General features: G+C 35.8%; 1 protein-coding gene across 1 annotated transcript; it reads right to left on the reverse strand.

The window, feature by feature from the left end:
• Positions 1-2,572: 2,572 nt before the first annotated feature.
• ppifa (peptidylprolyl isomerase Fa) lies at positions 2,573-10,526 on the reverse strand. The gene is made up of 6 exons (XM_062058015.1): positions 10,328-10,526; positions 10,189-10,219; positions 10,028-10,116; positions 8,127-8,223; positions 7,270-7,345; positions 2,573-5,005 (listed from the first exon to the last, which is right to left on the reverse strand). Exons 1-6 carry the CDS (start codon positions 10,469-10,471, stop codon positions 4,870-4,872), a joined length of 573 nt encoding a protein of 190 aa, XP_061913999.1. The 5' UTR covers positions 10,472-10,526; the 3' UTR covers positions 2,573-4,869.
• Between the last annotated feature and the right edge of the window lie 11,240 nt (positions 10,527-21,766).

Raw genomic sequence — 21,766 nt, forward strand, 5'->3', positions numbered from 1 at the left:
ATATACTCTATTAGCCACAACACAACCAGGCTTATATTTAACATGCCACAAATTAATCCTGCATAAAAACACCTGCATGTTTGTTATGCTAGCTCCTAGCTCCTCTGCTAGCTCCTAGCTCCATAGAACACGCCAATACAATTCAAACACCTGATCAACACACACAATCACTCAGCCCAAAAGACCGTTCACCTAACCCAAGGTTCATAAAGCTTATATATTTTTAAAAAGTTACGTACGTGACACGCACGTACGGTACGGTACGTGTTATGCTAGCTCCTAGCTCCTATGCTAGCTCCTAGCTCCATAGAACACGCCAATACAATTCAAACACCTGATCAACACACACAATCACTCAGCCCAAAAGACCGTTCACCTAACCCAAGGTTCATAAAGCTTATATATTTTTAAAAAGTTACGTACGTGACGCGCACGTACGGTACAGTACGTGTTATGCTAGCTCCTATGCTAGCTCCTAGCTCCATAGAACACGCCAATACAATTCAAACACCTGATCAACACACACAATCACTCAGCCCAAAAGACCGTTCACCTAACCCAAGGTTCATAAAGCTTATATATTTTTAAAAAGTTACGTACGTGACGCGCACGTACGGTACGGTACGTGTTATGCTAGCTCCTATGCTAGCTCCTAGCTCCATAGAACACGCCAATACAATTCAAACACCTGATCAACACACACAATCACTCAGCCCAAAAGACCGTTCACCTAACCCAAGGTTCATAAAGCTTATATATTTTTAAAAAGTTACATGCATACGCAAAAAAAAGTTGCGCACATATGGTCAAGCGATCAAATGTTTAGAAGCCAAAGCTGCATACTCACAGTAGCACGTCTGCGTCTTTGTCATCCAAATCAAAGTAATCCTGGTAAGAGTCTGTGTTGTCCCAGTTCTCTACAGGCGTCTGTGTATCGAAGTCAAAAGTCCTCCTGGTTCTTCCATCTTGACTGCATCTTTCGGGAATGTAAACAAAGAAGCGCCGGCTGTGTACTGTTGTGGCTGACTACGTTCGAAAAATACGTCCATTTCGCACCGACAACTTTCTTCTTTGCTTGCTCAGCTTCCTTCTTCATAATGCAATGAACATGATTGCAACAGATTCACGAACACAGATGTCCAGAATACTGTGGAATTATGAAATGAAAACAGAGCTTTTTCGTATTGGCTTCAATGTGGAAGGCATACCCGTGTTCGCCGGTCTACGTCACGCGCATACGTCATCCTCAGAGGCGTTTCGAACCGGAAGTTTAGCGGCAAATTTAAAATGTCACTTTATAAGTTAACCCGGCCGTATTGGCATGTGTTATAATGTTAAGATTTCATCATTGATATATAAACTATCAGACTGCGTGGTCGGTAGTAGTGGGTTTCAGTAGGCCTTTAATATGCCACAAATTAATCCCGCATAACAAACACCTAGGTGTTTGTTATGCTAGCTCCTAGCTCCTAGCTCGAGCTAGTTATAGCAAGCGATCAAATGTTTGGAAGCACAGCTACGTACTCACGGTATCGCGTCTGTGTATCCAAATCAAAGTCCTCCTGGTTAGAGTCTCTGTTGTCCGAGTTCTTCGATCTTGACTGCATCTTTCGGGAATGTAAACAAACACCGGTTGTGTTGTGTTGCTGACTTCCCTCGCAAAATATCCGCTTCGCACCGACAACTTTCTTCTTTGCTTGCTCAGCTTCTTTCTCCATAATGCAATGAACAAATTGCAACAGATTCACCAACACAGATGTCCAGAATACTGTGGAATAATGAGATGAAAACAGAGCTATTTCGTATTGGCTTCAATGGGGAAGCCATACCTCTGTTAAACTGGCTACGTCACGCGCATACGTCATCATACCAAGACGTTTTCAAGCGGAAGTGTGGCGGGAAATTTAAAATGTCACTTTATAAGTTAACCCGGCCGTATTGGCATGTGTTGCAATGTTAAGATTTCATCATTGATATATAAACTATCAGACTGCGTGGTCGGTAGTAGTGGCTTTCAGTAGGCCTTTAAATATCTCAAATAAGGGTGATATTTGCTTATTTTCTGTCTGATAAGATAATTCTTCTCACTAAGCAGATTTTATGTTAGAGTGTTTTACTTGTTTTAAATGCCAACTGAAATTTTTTTTAAAAATTTAAACGGGGGGGTGGGGGGGGGTGGGAGGGAGATAGCAGATCCATTCTATGTGTCATACTTGATCATTTCGCGATATTGCCATATTTTTGCTGAAAGGATTTAGTATAGAACAACGACGATAAAGTTGCAACTTTTGCTCGCTGATAAAAAAAAGCCTTGCCTATACCGGAAGTAGCGTGACGTCACCGAAGGTAGGACTTCTCACAATTCCCCATTGTTTACAATGAAGCGAGAGAGATTCGGACCGAGAAAGCGACGATTACCCCATTAATTTGAGCGAGGATGAAAGATTCGTGGATGAAGAACGTTAGAGTGAAGGATTAGAATGCAGTGCAAGACATATCTTTTTTCGCTCTGACCGTAACTTAGGTACAAGATGGCTCATTGGATTCCACACTTTCTCCTTTTTCTATTGTGGATCAGGGATTTGTATTTTAAACCACCTCGGATACTATATCCTCTTGAAAATGAGAGTCGAGAACGCGAAATGGACATTCACAGTGACTTTTATCTCCACAACAATACATCGGCGAAACACTTTAGCTACGAGCTAACGTGATAGCATTGTGCTTAACTGCATATAGAAACAAAAGAAATAAATCCCTGACTGGAAGGATAGACAGAAAATCAACAATACTATTAAACCATGGACATGTAAATACACGGTTAATGCTTTCCAGGCTGGCGAAGGTTAACAATGCTGTTGCTAACAACGCCATTGAAGCTAACTTAGCAACCGGACCTCACAGAGCTATGCTAAAAACATTAGCTCTCCACCTACACCAGCCAGCCTTCATCTGCTCATCAACACCCGTGCTCACCTGCGTTCCAGCGATCGACGGTGCGACGAAGGACTTCACCCGATCACAGATGCGGTTGGCGGCCCGGAGACGGAGGAAGTTAAGGTGAGTTCGCCGGCTAGCGCGTCTGCTATCCATCTCTCAGTCCTCCTGGCTGTGTTGCTGTAGTCCGCCGCTAATACACAGATCCCACCTACAACTTTCTTATTTGCAGTCTCCATTGTTCATTAAACAAATTGCAAAAAATTCACCAACACAGATGTCCAGAATACTGTGGAATTCTGAGATGAAAACAGAGCTATTTTGTATTGTTTTCAATGGGGTACCAATACTTCTGTTTCACTAGTTACGTCACGCGCATACGTCATCATCCAAAGACGTTTTCAACCGGAAGTTTAGCGGGAAATTTAAAATTGCACTTTATAAGTTAACCCGGCCGTATTGGCATGTGTTGCAATGTTAAGATTTCATCATTGATATATAAACTATCAGACTGCGTGGTCGCTAGTAGTGGCTTTCAGTAGGCCTTTAAGGGTTTTGGTCCTAAATGATCTCAGTAAGATATTACAGCTTGTTGCTGAGATGTTATGACCTATATTGAGTAAAACATGCTTGAAACTAGAATATCAACTAGGGATGTCCGATAATGGATTTTTGCCGATATCCGATATTGTCCAACTCTTTAATTACCATACCGATATCAACCGATACCGATATCAACCGATATATACAGTCGTGGAATTAACACATTATTATGCCTAATTTGGACAACCAGGTATGGTGAAGATAAGGTACTTTAAAAAAAATAAAATTAATAAAATAAATTTAAAACATTTTCTTGAATAAAAAAGAAAGTAAAACAATATAAAAACAGTTACATTGAAACTAGTAATTAATGAAAATTAGTAAAATTAACTGTTAAAGGTTAGTACTTTTAGTGGACCAGCAGCACGCACAATCAGGTGTGCTTACGGACTGTATCCCTTGCAGACTGTATTGATATATATTGATATATAATGTAGGAACCAGCATATTAATAACAGAAAGAAACAACCCTTTTGTGTGAATGAGTGTGAATGAGTGTAAAAAAACAAACAAAAAAAACAAAAAAAAACGATACCGATAATAAAAAAAACGATACCGATAATTTCCGATATTACATTTTAACGCATTTATCGGACATCTCTAATATCAACTGTTGCAAAGCTGTGTCATCAACACTCACAAGTATAAAACTACTTTTTAAAAGTAATAATTTCTTACTTCAAGCATGAAAAAAAAAAAATCATGACGCCGAGTGCATATCATTATGTCAAGATAATGGCACTATAATGGCACTAGCATTTATTTAATTTAAGAATATTTTTCAACATATTGAGCAAAAAGGTCTCTTTTTTTTCTACCAAGAAAAGTGCACTTATTAGTGAGAATATACTTATTTTAAAGGTATTTTTGGGTCCATTGAGGTTAGCTAATTTTGCTTGTTTTGGAGAGTCTTAACAAGCAGAATTTTCTTGTTCTATTGGCAGATAATGTTGCTTAATTCAAATAAAATACCCCTCATTTTTGTATTTTTTTCTTCTTGTTTTTTAACACTGACTTTTTGCAGTGCACGTACAGACCAGGAGTCTGCTGGAGTGGCGAGTCGCCCGACATGTCACTTCCTGCGTCGACCGGACAGGAAGTGGTGCCGTCTAAAAACAGCCCGCATGGTTTCCAGGAAGGTTTTGGAAAGCAGCGGGGGGTTCGCGGGCCAAATGTCCTTGCAGCGAGAGCGGGAACACGCGCCGTTTATTTGGCAGGAAACGGCCAGGAATGTGCACAAGATGAATATTTGGAAATAAAAAGCAGGACGTCGACAACGCGGAGGACGAAGGTAGAAACAAGCTGACACACAACAGAATATATTACTGACTATTTCAACTGGCCGCAATCCAACACTGTGATTTTCTTCAACACGCCGCCGTCGTGCAAACCGAAAGACTCCATTTTAGTGACCACGTCCATGCCGGCCGTCACCTGAGCGAACACCACGTGTCTGCCATCCAGCCTGCGAAGAAGACGGGAAACAAAAGGAAGACAATCAGATCGCTGGACACTTCATTAGGAGCGACAACAACATACTACAATAGAATAGAATAGAGTTTTATTGTCATTATTACAGTGAACAGGTTCAAAGAACAACGAAATTGGAGCATATCCCCTAAGGTGCATACAAAATAATTTCGTAATATAAATAGTAAAAAAAGATAAAAAAGAAGATATGTACTTACAAACCCCGTTTCCATATGAGTTGGGAAATGGTGTTAGATGTAAATATAAACGGAATACAATGATTTGCAAATCATTTTCAACCCATATTCAGTTGAATATGCTACAAAGACAACATATTTGATGTTCAAACTGATAAACATTTTCTTTTTTTTGCAAATAATCATTAACTCTAGAATTTGATGCCAGCGACACATGCCAAAGTAGTTGGGAAAGGTGGCAATAAATACTGATAAAGTTGAGGAATGCTCATCAAACACTTATTTGGAACATCCCACAGGTGTGCAGGCTAATTGGGAACAGGTGGGTGCCATGATTGGGTATAAAAGTAGATTCCATGAAATGCTCAGTCATTCACAAACAAGGATGGGGCGAGGGTCACCACTTTGTCAACAAATGCCTGAGCAAATTGTTGAACAGTTTAAGAAAAACCTTTCTCAACCAGCTATTTGCAAGGAATTTAGGGATTTCACCATCTACGCTCCGTAATATCGTCAAAGGGTTTAGAGAATCTGGAGAAATCACTGCACGTAAGCAGCTAAGCCCGTGACCTTCCATCCCTCAGGCTGCACTGCATCAACAAGCGACATGAGTGTGTAAAGGATATCACCACATGGGCTCAGGAACACTTCAGAAACCCACTGTCAGTAACTACAGTTGGTCGCTACATCTGTAAGTGCAAGTTAAAACTCTCCTATGCAAGGCGAAAATCGTTTATCAACAACATCCAGAAACGCCGTCGGCTTCGCTGGGCCCGAGCTCATCTAAGATGGACTGATACAAAGTGGAAAAGTGTTCTGTGGTCTGACGAGTCCACATTTCAAATTGTTTTTGGAAACTGTGGATGTCGTGTCCTCCGGACCAAAGAGGAAAAGAACCATCCGGATTGTTACAGGCGCAAAGTTGAAAAGCCAGCATGTGTGATGGTATGGGGGTGTATTAGTGCCCAAGACATGGGTAACTTACACATCTGTGAAGGCGCCATTAATGCTGAAAGGTACATACAGGTTTCGGCGCAACATATGTTGCCATCCAAGCAACGTTACCATGGACGCCCCTGCTTATTTCAGCAAGACAATGCCAAGCCACGTGTTACATCAACGTGGCTTCATAGTAAAAGAGTGCGGGTACTAGACTGGCCTGCCGGTAGTCCAGACCTGTCTCCCATTGAAAATGTGTGGCGCATTATGAAGCCTAAAATAGCACAAGGGAGACCCCCGGACTGTTGAACAACTTAAGCTGTACATCAAGCAAGAATGGGAAAGAATTCCACCTGAGAAGCTTCAAAAATGTGTCTCCTCAGTTCCCAAACGTTTACTGAGTGTTGTTAAAAGGAAAGGCCATGTAACACAGTGGTGAACATGCCCTTTCCCAACTACTTTGGCACGTGTTGCAGCCATGAAATTCTAAGTTAATGATTATTTACAAAAAATAAAATAAAGTTTATGAGTTCGAACATCAAATATGTTGTCTTTGTAACATATTCAACTGAATATGGGTTGAAAATGATTTGCAAATCATTGTATTCCGTTTATATTTGCATCTAACACAATTTCCCAACTCATATGGAAACGGGGTTTGTACATATTTATATATAAAAGAATGATCTGTCAATTACTGACAAGAACAAATCTGTAGTATCTAAACAGGTTTAAGTGATTATCAAACATATTCAATTTCAAAATATTGTAGTTATTTGTGGAATATTACTTAAAAATGGTAAAAATGTTTAAATATTCTAAGAATACATTTCTAATATAGGATGAAAATACCTATTACCCTCTGAAGTTAAGTAAATAAACGCCACATACTATATGTGGAAACGCACTATTAATACAAACATTACCATACCCCAAATATTTCATTTTCACATAACAAAAGATAGTTTAATGCAAATTGATGATTTTGAGCATTTAAACACAAATTCAAGGTACACTTGGAGGGAAATATTAGTGTAATGTATATGTATGGCAAATGGACCTAATGAAGTATCCAGTGATTAACAATAACTCGTAATAAAAGCTACATTAAAAAGTTTGTTACCAATCGGTTTTGGTGGTGCAGATAAAGAACTGAGAGCCGTTGGTGTTTGGTCCCGTGTTGGCCATGGAGACAGTCCCTGCACACAGTTAATGCACACACATTCAACATTTTACAAAATGCAAACATGTGTTATTTTGAAAATGTAATACAGTTATGCATTACTTGTGCACTAGCAAGTACACTTTTTATTTTCCAGATTGCAATTACTGAATGATCAAATACAAGGTGCTGCCATCTAGTGGACAGACTGGTGTATACAGATAAATGCAGATAAAATATTTCACCATTTTCTACTGCTTTTCATCTCTCACTTCAAGAAATTTAATTATACAATAATTACAAAGATATTACATAAATTATAATATACTTAATTTGTAGGTTTTTGAAGCTGATAGATTTAATTGTATTAAATTAGATTTAAAACAATTATTGGTATTTATAAATATTTTCTACATCACGTGACGAAATGGCGGTATATTATTGTACAAGCAATTAACCCTTAAGCTACATAAGGTCAATTAGGCTTATTAGGTAATAAATGTTGTATTCCAAGCAAACCTAAAACTAACTACTGCTCACTCGTGTTACCATATCTGAGTTATTGTGTAGAAATATGGGGAACAACCACAAATGTGAACTTCATTCATTAACGGTGTTACAAAAAAGATCAATTAGAATTTACATAATTGTATGCTTACTATGTCATATTATTTATTTGTTCACTGTTCGGACGTGCTGTAACGAAACAACTGGAAACATGCGATGCACTACATTGTATCGCATGCATGTTCCAAATAAACTGAAACTGAACAAATTAATGCTAAAATAGACAAAGATGTGTAAGCAAAACAAAGCACCTGCTCCTGTGTGCTTTAATTTAAAGTTTTCATCCTTGAAGGTTTTCCCGTAGATGGATTTCCCTCCAGTACCGTTATGTTTGATGAAATCTCCTCCCTATGACATACACAGCAGGACAAAAACAGCATTCATAAATGATAATAATAATAATAGGAAATACTTGAAAGTTGAATATAGTTGACCTGGCACATTAACTTTTTTATATTTTTTATTGAACAACAAAAATACATTTATAATTCACACAAAAGTCAAGGCACCATTAACATCAAGGAAAGAAAACAAAAGCAAATACAGATAGAGTAATAATACTAAAAAAATATGAAAAAAAAAGAAGACAAAAAGGGCTAACTAAATCACTTTAAATGTTTTTAACAAAGATATAAATTTAAGGGCTTTTGTACTCTTAATCATCCTCCAAGATTTGATTGATAATCGTAACCATAGACATCTTATAAGTAGACGCAGCATTGGCTGCTGTGACGCGAGAAATTGCGCCGCCATCTTGAAGTGGTGATGAGGAGCCGGCGAGCAGCCTAAACTGACAGTTGACAGGTAGAAAACAAAGATGGTGTTCAGCGTTTTCCTGCTCAAATGAGCGGACTGTTGAAAATAGGAATCGGGGGATTACTTTTCACAAGTAAGATTTAACATTCCAACTGTTGGTTGTATTTTGTGAAAATAAATATTACCACAGAGTTGAGAAGGAGCAAAGATCTTCAATAGTACTGAAATCGTAGCCGCTAGCAAACAAGAGTATGGCCATAATAGAATTGCTTGTCAATGAAATGAATTACATTTAAAAATGTCATACTTGAATGACATAAAGTTGAAATAAATGATGAAGATAAGGATGGTAAGACAGAATTTGGTCGTATTCTGAATCCAGTGAAACTGGTGGTTTTAACTGATATAAAGACTTTCAGGTGTTTATGTTTAAGTATGTGGCAGATGCTTTTATCCAAAGCGACATACATAAAAAATACATGTAAAACAATCACTGTGGGCGGGGTTGAGGTGGGGGAGGGGGTAGCGGGGGGGGGGGGGGGGTGTATATTGTAGCGTCCCGGAAGAGTTAGTGCTGCAAGGGGTTCTGGGTATTTGTTCTGTTGTGTTTATGTTGTGTTACGGTGCGGATGTTCTCCCGAAATGTGTTTGTCATTCTTGTTTGGTGTGGGTTCACAGTGTGGCGCACATTTGTAACAGTGGTAAAGTTGTTTATACTGTCACCCTCAGTGTGACCTGTATGGCTGTTGACCAAGTATGCCTCGCATTCACTTGTGTGTGTGAAAAGCCGTAGATATTATGTGATTGGGCCGAAACGCAAAGGCAGTGCCTTTAAGGATTATTGGCGCTCTGTACTTCTCCCTACGTCCGTGTACACAGCGGCGTTTTAAAAAAGTCATACATTTTACTTTTTGAAACCGATACCAATAATTTCCAATATTACATTTTAAAGCATTTATCGGCATCTCTAATCTAATGTATTCATACATTGTTTATGTAGGATATACGCATGTTTATATAACCTAATCATATTGTTTCTTCAATTTAAAATAGCTGACTGTTTTTATCCCCTTCTCTGGGATTATATTCCCAGTTTTGATCTCGGACGTCTGGTCATTTATAGCATATAAGAATATTCTATTACCGTTAAGCAAACTATGAATAATAAAACACGCCAAAACACGTGTCCTTTATCAAAGCTACACGTACGACAAAAAAAGCGCCTGAAAATCTGTGGTATTCAGTGAGGTAAGATGAATTAAATGCGCTGACAGTTCATTGCTCCTGCCAAATGAATTGCACTGAGTGGAGCGGATCACCACTCCAAGATGGCGGCCCCGCGTCTCGTCAGTAGCGCTCCATGCTGCGTCTACTTATAAGATGTCTATGTAATTACCTGGCACATGAACTCTGGTACAATCCTGTGGAACACTGAGCCCTTGTAGCCGAAGCCATGTTCGCCTGTACACAATGCTCTGAAGTTCTCTATAATGACAATAAACTTTGTTGTAACACAAAGCAGCTGAAATATGCGGTGTTTTTTATTTTTTACTTTACCTGCAGTCTTTGGCACAACATCTGCATTGAGCTGCAAGACAAAAAAGGTCACAAATTCACGTTCATTTTCAACAGGCACCCTGCAGAGCCTACTAAAAGGTCCTGAGGAGGGGCTAATGCTAACGAGCTAGCTAGCGACCTGGATTGTTATTCTTCCCAGCGGTTCGCCGTCCGCTTGGATGTCCAGAAACACGACGGGGTTCTCGGTGGGAGCGGAAGAAAGCAGGCCGGCCGTGGCGATGCCGAACGAGCTGAATCTTATTTGCTTTTTGAGGGCGAGCATCGCACGTTTAGCTTCTGGGTCTGAAGGCCTTTGGCGCTGCCTGATAATGTCAACGGGTACGTCACGCAGCGCGACGGCGCATGACCAGACGTCGTTACAGCGCCTCGGTGTGGCGATACGAGGAAGTGCAAGTGCACTCTTTTTAATTGAGTCAAATATTTAATTTGATTTACGTGCTTAAAAAAAACAACTGAATTTTTTATGCACACTAATTAACTTACTTACCTTCATTATATGTTGTATACATTATAAATTATATAATACGATTTAAAACTCACAAAATACAATATATAGTCACATATATTACTATATTATTGAATTATATTTCTAATTGATAAATCATTAAAATAAGCGATACAAATAAATGATATAATAACATGAAAAAAAACGACATTAACAACAAAAACAATCCTAAATCATTATTTTCTGCTGTCTACAAAAGGTACTATAAAATGTACATTTACAGTAGTAACATATATATATATATACACACACACACACACGCACACGCACACGCACACGCACACACACACATATATATATATATATATATATATATATATATATATATATATATATATATATATATATATATATATATATACTGTATGTACATATATATATACTGTATGTATATATATATTTATATTTATGTATGTGTATATTTTTTTAATATATGTTTATATATATATATATTTATATGTATGTATGTATGTGTATATATGTTTAATATATGTTTATATATGTATGTATATATATACATATATACATACATATATATATAAACATATATTTAAAAAAATATACACATATATATATATACACACACATATATATATATATACATATATATATATATATATATATATATATATATATATATATATATATATATATATATATATATATATATATATATATATATATATATATATATATATATATATATATATATATATATATATATATATATATATATATAAGTGTGGTTGTATGTGATTATTTTACTATTGTATACCATTATTCATAAAAAAAAACCCAGTACTAATATGATCTACTGTTATCTGCTTTTTACAAAAAGATGAATTTTTGTGAATTATGAACCATATTTTTGTCAATTTTAGATTTTTTTAATACTGTTTTTAAACTAATTCAGGGAGAATATTACGAGTGGTGCAACATGTAATGTCAGTAAGTTTCTCCTATCGTGACATTTAATGACTAATTAAGCCTCAGCGTAATTATGTGCAAATAATTATTATTTACAGCTATATTTCAGTATCAAGAGGCACGTCAAACACGGCGTTTCTCGGAATACATATTTATTAGATAAATATTAGGGATGTCACGTCATCTAACTACATACAGAATTGCAAGACTAAAAAAAACAATATATAGTCACATATATTACTATGTTATTGAATTATATTTCCAATTGATAAATCATTAAAATAAGCGATACAATTAAAATAAATGATAAAATAACATGAAAAAAACTACATTTAGAACAATAACAATCCTAAATCATTATTTTCTACTCTCTACAAAAGGTAGTATAAAATGTATATTTACAGTAGTAACATATATATACATATATATATATGAAAAACGGCGTATCTCGGAATACATATTTATTAGATACATCCTAAATCATTATTTTCTGCTGTCTACAAAAGGTACTATAAAATGTACATTTACAGTAGTATAAAATGTACATTTACAGTAGTAATATATATATATATATATATATATATATATATATATGTATATATACACACATATATGTATATATACATATACTGTAAATTACATTACAGAAAATGTAATTTAATGTAATTAAATTACATTTACTGTAATTCAATGTAAATTACAGCAAATTTACATTTACTATAAATGTATAATATATATTTACAGTAGTAACATATATATATATATATATATATATATATATATATATATATATATATATATATATATATATATATATATATATATATATATATATATATGTTACTACTGTAAATGTACATTTTATAGTACCTTTTGTAGACAGCAGAAAACAATGATTTAGGATTGTTAAACATATATTTAAAAAAAATATATACACATACATACATACATATATATATATATACATATATATATATATATATATATATATATATATATATATATATATATATATATATATATATATATATATATATATATATATATATATATATATATAAGTGTGGTTGGATGTGATTATTTTACTATTGTTTACCATTATTCATATAAAAAAACAGTACTAAAATTATCTACTGTTATCTGCTTTTTACAAAAAGATATATTTTTGTGAATTATGAACCATATTTTTGTCAATTTTAGATTTTTTTTAGAGAGAATATTACAAGTGGTGCAACATGTAACGTCAGTAAGTTTCTCCTATCGTGACATTAAATGACTAATTAAGCCTCAGCGTAATTATGTGCAAATAATTATTATTTACAGCTATATTTCAGTATCAAGAGGCACGTCAAACACGGCGTTTCTCGGAATACATATTTATTAGATAAATATTAGGGATGTCACGTCATCTAACTACATACAGATTTGCAAGACTAAAAAAAACCAAACAAAATTTAAAAAAAAGTCACAATGTTTGTCTGACCAGTTTCCAATACGAAATAATGAAAACCCCAAAAGAGCCACAGATTGTACGCATCTTTCACCCCAAATTGCATAAAACAATAAATGTGGACATTTTAATGTTAAGTTTTTTTTTAATACAAACTCTGAAGTTGTGATCACCAAATTACGGAGCCTCTAAAAGGACATGGGGGGAAAACAATTTTTGTATCATTTTTTAAATGTATTTATTTTTTTTAGACATGTATCTCGTGCGCCCGAGAAACTTTTTAGAAAGTTATAAAAAAAATATATATATATATATTTTTTTAGACATGTATCTTGTGCGCACGTGATACATGTCTAAAAAAAAAAATTAAAAAAAATAAAACATTATAATTTTTTTTGTAACTTTATAAAAAGTTTCCCGTGTAACTTTTTATAAAGTTATAAAAAAAATGTTATAATTTTTTTTTTTTTAGACATGTATCTCGTGCACCCGAGAAACTTTTTATAAATTTATAAAAAAATATATAATTTTTTTTTTTAGACATGTATCTCGTGCGCACGAGAAACTATCTCGTGCGCACAAGATACATGGCTAAAAAAAATAAATGTTATAATTTTTTTATTTTATTTATTTATTTATTTTTTTAGACATGTATCTTGTGCGCACGAGATAGTTTCTCGTGCGCACGAGATACATGTCTAAAAAAAACAAACAAAAAAAAAAACATTATTTAAATTTTTTTTGTAACTTTATAAAAAGTTTCTCGTGTAACTTTTTATAAAGTTATAAAAAAAATATATAATTTTTTTTTTTTAGACATGTATCTCGTGCGCCCGAGAAACTTTTTATAAAGTTATAACAAAAATATATATATATTTTTTTTTAGACATGTATCTCGTGCGCACAAGATACATGTCTAAAAAAAACAATTATATATTTTTTTATAACTTTATAAAAAGTTTCTCGTGTAACTTTTTATAAAGTTATAAAAAAAATATAGAATTTTTTTTTTTTGGCATGTATCTCGTGTGCACGAGATAGTTTCTCGTGCGCACGAGATACATGCCAAAAAAAAAAAAAGTTATAATTTTTTTTTTTTTAGACATGTATCTTGTGCGCACGAGCTACATGTCTAAAAAAATTAATTAAAAAAATAAAACATTTTATTTTTTTTTGTAACTTTATAAAAAGTTCTCGTGTAACTTTTTATAAAGTTATAAAAAAAATATAGAATTTTTTTTTTTAGACACGTATCTCGTGCGCTCGAGAAACTATCTGGTGCACACAAGATACATGTGTAAAAAAAAAATTGTATAATTTTTTTTTTTAGACATGTATCTCGTGCGCACGAGAAACTATCTTGTGCACACAAGATACATGTGTAAAAAAAAAAAAATTATAATTTTTTTTTACACATGTATCTTGTGTCTAAAAAAAAAATGTTATAATTTTTTTTTTTTTTACACATGTATCTCGTGCGCACCAGATAGTTTCTCGTGCGCACGAGATACATGTCTAAAAAAATAAAAATAAAAAAATAAAACATTTAAATTTTTTTTGTAACTTTATAAAAAGTTTCTCGTGTAACTTTTTATAAAGTTATAAAAAAAATATATACATTTTTTTTTTAGACATGTATCTAAAAAAAATGTATAATTTTTTTTTTTTAGACATGTATCTTGTGCGCACGAGATAGTTTCTCGTGTGCACGAGATACATGTCTAAAAAATAAATGAATAAAAAAATTAAAACATTATTATTATTTTTTTTATAACTTTATAAAAAGTTTCTCGTGCGCACGAGATACATGTAAAAAAAATAAAAAAATAAAAATACAAATTACTTAAAAAAATGTTTCCCCCATGTCCCTTTAGGGTCTCCGTACCAAATCATTTTGTAGCACCTTTTTTTGTTTTGTTTTGTTATGAAGTACACAGATCATAAGAGGAAACACACAATCTTACACAAAGGAGGAAAATGTATTGTGTTTCTTGGGAACATAAAAGTATATTTGACATGAATGAACAGGCGAGGTTAACGAGGTCATCAAACATGTGTCCAATGGGGGATGTCCGACAGGAGGATGCTGCAAGCTTTACAAATTCTAAATACACTATGCACACTCCCTGTGGAGAAAATGAATACATTTCTTTTTTTTTAATCGTGTCTCTATTTGTCATTTACATTATGTACACACACACACACACACACACACACACACATCCCGACACCTCGCTCCTTAATTTCTTTTTACATGAAATTGCTTTAAAGAAAGACGGTTCCACACTGGCTGCGAGTGGACAGCACAATTTGGAAGGACCCCGCGCGGCAGTGCGTCGTCTTTGAGCAAACACCAAAAAAACCAGCCGAGGGTCGTATTTGGTTGTGTACAAAAAGGGATGAAAAAGTCTCCAAATGAAGTCGATTTTAAAACGTCACTGTGAGTGTACTGCATCGGACTCGTCACAAAATAACTTAAAAACCATATAAAACACACAATATGTGGGTATTAAAATGCACTTTAGGGAGTAATCCAATTTGATGGGGAGTTAGGAGACATTTAAGCTGCTTTTACACTTCATGTAGACAACACCCGCTCACAGACTGTCAAATTATAATAAACAACACAAAAGGGATGGGCTGAAAAAGGACACAACATGATACAAGGCCAGAGTGCATTTGGATCAATTAGGATTGTGAGAGTGTGTGACACACACACACACACACACACACTGTCACGCACTCACACACACACACACACACGCACACACGCTCACACACTCACACATACAAACTTCCTGCTTGGACCACACACACACACACACCCACTGACACACTCACACACACACACACACACACACACACACACACACACACACACACACACACACACACACATACTCATACCCACACACTCACACACCCACACACACGCTCACACACCCACACTCACACACACACCCTCACACACACACACCCACACACACACTCACTCACTCACACATACACACTCACACACCCCCACACACGCTCACACACCCACACACTCACCCACACACACTCACACACCCCCCCGCACACACTCACTTACTCACACACCCTCACACCCACCCACACACTCACCCACACACACACACACACTCACCCACTCACACACACACTCACACACCCACACACTCTCACACACACACTCACCCACACACACTCACCCACACGCTCACACACCCACACACACGCTCACACACCCACACACACGCTCACACACCCACACACACTCACCCACACACACTCACACGCTCACACACACACACATACACACTCACACGCTTACACACCCACACACACGCTCACACACCCACACTCACACACTTACACACACACTCACCCACACACTCACACACCCACACACGCATACACTCACACATCCACACACCCATACACTTACACACACACTCACACACCCTCACACTCACACACACACCCACACACTCACAAACCCACACACACTCACACACACACCCTCAAACACTCACACACACACTCACCCACACACACTCACACACAAGCACACACACTCACCCACACATCAACACACACACACACCCTCAAACACTCACCCACACACACTCACACACAAGCACACACACTCACCCACACATCAACACACACACACCCTCACACCCACACACTCACACACCCACACACACTCACACACAAGCACACACACTCACCCACACATCAACACACTCACACACACACCCTCAAACACTCACACCCACACACACTCACACACAAGCACACACACTCACCCACACATCAACACACTCACACACACACCCTCACACCCACTCACCCTCACACTCACTCACCCACACACACACAAGCACACACACTCACCCACACATCAACACACTCACACACACACACCCTCACACCCACACACTCACACACACACTCACCCTCACACCCACACACACGCTCACACACACACACACACACACGCTCACACGCACACACCCACACACACATTCAAATTTCCTGCTTGGACCACACACATCCACACACCAACACACCCACACACCCGCACACTCACACACCCTCACGCACCCTCACACACCCTCACACACACACTCACACTCACACTCACACTCACACTCACACGCCCACATCACTTGTGGGGACCACCCTTTCTACAGGTTGTGGAGGCATAAAAAAAATGGTGTAAAATGTCCACTGGCCAGTTAGCTCATACACGTCTTTAAATCTCTGGATTGATGAAGTAATGTGCTGATCATTCTTACTGGGGACGCTGGGGGGGGGGGGGGGGGGGTTAATATGGTTCACGGGGACCAAATTTAAAGAATGTTGCATAATTCAACACAAATTTGTACGGATGCAATTTGGGCTGCTGTGCAAATGTCTCACACTCAAAGTAACCAGTAAACATGTTTTATGGGCCAAAGCTTAAAAAAATCACTTAGGCATCTTCAGAATGGATCTGACTATCATTCATAGGGTTAGGTTTGGGGTTCATGGAGACCAAATTTAAATCATTTTGCACAATTCACACAAATTTGTACGTGACTACTGAGGACCATTAACAATTAAAAAAAAGTTCAAATTAAATATGACATGATGGTCAGAATACAGCACTACAGCTGTCCTCTTGTAGGAAGTTCCACCACTTAAATGTTCAAGCAAATCCTGCATCTTCTGTGACATTACTGAAAAAACTGCTGTTTAGCAGTAATGAAGTTGTCTGCAACTCCAACTACCATATATACACTACCGTTCAAAAGTTTGGGGTCACATTGAAATGTCCTTATTTTTGAAGGAAAAGCACTGTACTTTTCAATGAAGATAACTTTAAACTAGTCTTAACTTGAAAGAAATACACTCTATACATTGCTAATGTGGTAAATGACTATTCTAGCTGCAAATGTCTGCTTTTTGGTGCAATATCTACATAGGTGTATAGAGGCCCATTTCCAGCAACTATCACTCCAGTGTTCTAATGGTACAATGTGTTTGCTCATTGGCTCAGAAGGCTAATTGATGATTAGAAAACCCTTGTGCAATCATGTTCACACATCTGAAAACAGTTGAGCTCGTTACAGAAGCCACAAAACTGACCTTCCTTTGAGCAGATTGAGTTTCTGGAGCATCACATTTGTGGGGTCAATCAAACGCTCAAAATGGCCAGAAAAAGAGAACTTCCGTCTGAAACTCGACAGTCTATTCTTGTTCTTAGAAATGAAGGCTATTCCACAAAATTGTTTGGGTGACCCCAAACTTTTGAACGGTAGTGTATAGAAGGATGGAACATTCTGAATGTGAATCATACTTTAAGTAGGGGTGTAACAGTACACATAAATTTGGGTTGGGTACGTACCTCGGTTTAGAGGTCACGGTTCGGTTCATTTTCGGTACAGTAAGAAAACAACAAAATATATACATTTTTGGGTTATTTATTTACCAAATTTGCAAAATCTTCCACCAAAAATATTTTTCTTAGTGTAATATTTGATGTGAAGTAATGGGAACCTTGGCTAGGTCAATAATTCATAACAACATTGATTTTGATTCAATATTATGTTTTGAGCAATGACAGTTTGAAAGAAAAAAAACCCCCAGCTTTGTTTTATTAGTGAACATTGCAACTTTTTCTAAATGACATTTAACCTTTTTTATTTTTGTTATGTTTTTGTTTATTTGAATAGTATTTTTAGAATGTGCCGTGGGCCTTTAAAACATTAGCTGCGGGCCGCAAATGGCCTCCGGGGGCACACTTTTGACACCCCTGCTATAGATAATAAAACATTAAATCTGATAAATCTATGGATAAAAAGCAGAGCCTGGCGACGCATGCGCGTTTATCATCTCTCTGTCTCTGCCCCTCCCTCACCAATGCTGCTGTGCACACAATTTGTTTTGTTTTTAACCCCTTCTTAACCCTGAACGTACATTGAAAATACATGCAACCCTAACTCAAAATGCCGGACATTTGAGGCATTTAAGAAACTCCGCCCCGACAGCTCCGCAAAAGAGGACATGTCCGGTGAAAAGAGGACGTATGGTCAGTCTAGCACAGGGGTCACCAACGCGGTGCCCGCGGGCACCCGGTAGCCCGTAAGGACCAGGTGAGTAGCCCGCTGGCCTGTTCTAAAAATAGCTCAAATAGCAGCACTTACCAGTGAGCTGCCTCTATTTTTTAAATTGTATTTATTTACTAGCAAGCTGGCTTCGCTTTGCTCGACATTTTTAATTCTAAGAGAGACAAAACTCAAATAGAATTTGAAAATCCAAGAAAATATTTTAAAGACTTGGTCTTCACTTGTTTAAATAAATTCATAAATTTTTTTACTTTGCTTCTTATAACTTTCAGAAAGACAATTTTAGAGAAAAAATACAACCTTAAAAATGATTTTAGGATTTTTAAACACAAATACCTTATTACCTTTTAAAGAATAATAAATACATTTTAATTTAATTCTTCATTTTAGTTTCTGTTTTTTCGACGAAGAATATTTGTGAAATATTTCTTCAAACTTATTATGATTAAAATTAAAATAAAAAAAATAAAAAAATAATCTGGCAAATCTAGAAAATCTGTAGAATCAAATTTAAATCTTATTTCAAAGTCTTTTGAATTTCTTTTAAAATTTTTGTTCTGGAAAAGCTAGAAGAAATAATGATTTGTCTTTGTTAGAAATATAGCTTGGTCCAATTTGTTATATATTCTAACAAAGTGCAGATTATATTTTAACCTATTTAAAACATGTCATCAAAATTCTAAAATTAATCTTAATCAGGATAAATTACTAACGATGTTCCATAAATTATTTTTTTATTTTTTTCAAAAAGATTCGAATTTGCTAGTTTTTCTCTTCTTTTTTTTCGGTTGAATTTTGAATTTTAAAGAGTCGAAATTGAAGATAAACTATGTTTCAAAATGTAATTGTCATTTTTTTTGGGTGTGTTCTCCTCTTTTAAACCGTTCGATTAAGTGTAAATATCATTAATTATTAATAATAACATAGAGTTAAAGGTAAATTGAGCAAATTGGCTATTTCTGGCAATTTATTTGAGTGTGTATCAAACTGGTAGCCCTTCGCATTAATCACTACCCAAGAAGTAGCTCTTGCTTTCAAAAAGGTTGGTGACCCCTGCTCTAGCATGCCGTGTGTTGTGCCTCGGTCCCCATACCGTCAGAGGTCCCCTAAAAGTGACTGTGTAAACCAGACCTGGGCAAATTAAGGCCCGGGGGCCGGACATTCCCAAAATGTTTTTTTTAGATCTTTAAGGTGGAAAGTGTAGCTGCCATTATGATGTGCAGTCATGCTTTCTAATGACCGTAAGTCTTGAACTATACAAAGTATTTCAATGGTTGGAATCGGCGCTCATGGATGACATACCAGTTACTATGGTAATCTAATGAGTTACTATGGTCATCTACGTCACAGCAGCTTAGACGAGGCACCAAGCAGTGTGGGCGGGGAGCGTTTCCACAGACGCGGAAGGAGATTTTCACAACAAAGTTCTAAAGCTTAGTGATATATAGAATAGAATAGAATAGAAAGTACTTTATTGATCCCTGGGGGAAATTCAGCAAATATCAGATTGTATGTGGGTTTATTTTGTACCCTTCGCGTTCATATTTCACTGTTTGTTGCATTTCACTTGATTGTAAAATATGTCGATCGAAAGGGGGTGTGGCATTCTCATGTTGTCAATATTCAGTGTTTTATCCTTCATAGAAAAATGTAAAATTCCATTACTATTTTTTAAGGCGGTCTGTCGTAACGTTTTTAGCATTCAATCAGACATTATTGTGAGGTTTTATATTAGATTACATTCTTTGGCTTTTAACACTACGTGAGTTGTGTGGTCCTCTGTTGTCCTCTGTGTTTTTCAAATTTTTTATTTACTGTTTCAATTGGTTTTACCCTTTAAAATCAATTTTAATCGTATTTATTTTATATTGTTTTGTTTTATATGTATTCATTTTTTGTTTTTATTCAGTCATTGGTGGAGCTAAGGATACTATTTGAATATTGTTTTTAATATTGTTGTGCAGCACTTTGGAAACATTTTTGTTATTTTGTCAAAATTACGAGGGACAAGTGGTAGAAAATGAATTATTAATCTACTTGTTCATTTACTGTTAATATCTGCTTACTTTCTCTTTTAACATGTTCTATCTACACTTCTGTTAAAATGTAATAATCACTTTTTCTTCTGTTGTTGGATATTTTACATTAGTTTTGGATGATACCACACATTTGGGTATCGATCCGATACCAAGTAGTTACAGGATCATACATTGGTCCTAATTTAAGTCCTCATGTGTCCAGGGAAGTATTTCCTGAGTTTATAAACATAATATAAATAAATAAAAAAAACGAAAAAAGATTTTGTGACGCTAAAAAAATATCGATGTAATCATAGTTACATTTGATTTTACCCTTTAAAATCGTTCTTAATCATATTTATTTTATATGTATTTATTTTTTGTTTTTATTCAGTCATTGGTGGAGCGGAGGATAATATTCGAATATTGTTTTTAATATTGTTGTGCAGCACTTTGGAAACATTTTCTTGTTTAAATGTGCTATATAAATAAAGTGGATTGGATTGGTAATTCAGCACATATCAGATATATCAGATTGTAGGTG

Source organism: Entelurus aequoreus, linkage group LG09 (genome assembly GCF_033978785.1).
Source record: "Entelurus aequoreus isolate RoL-2023_Sb linkage group LG09, RoL_Eaeq_v1.1, whole genome shotgun sequence".
NCBI lineage: Eukaryota > Metazoa > Chordata > Actinopteri > Syngnathiformes > Syngnathidae > Entelurus > Entelurus aequoreus.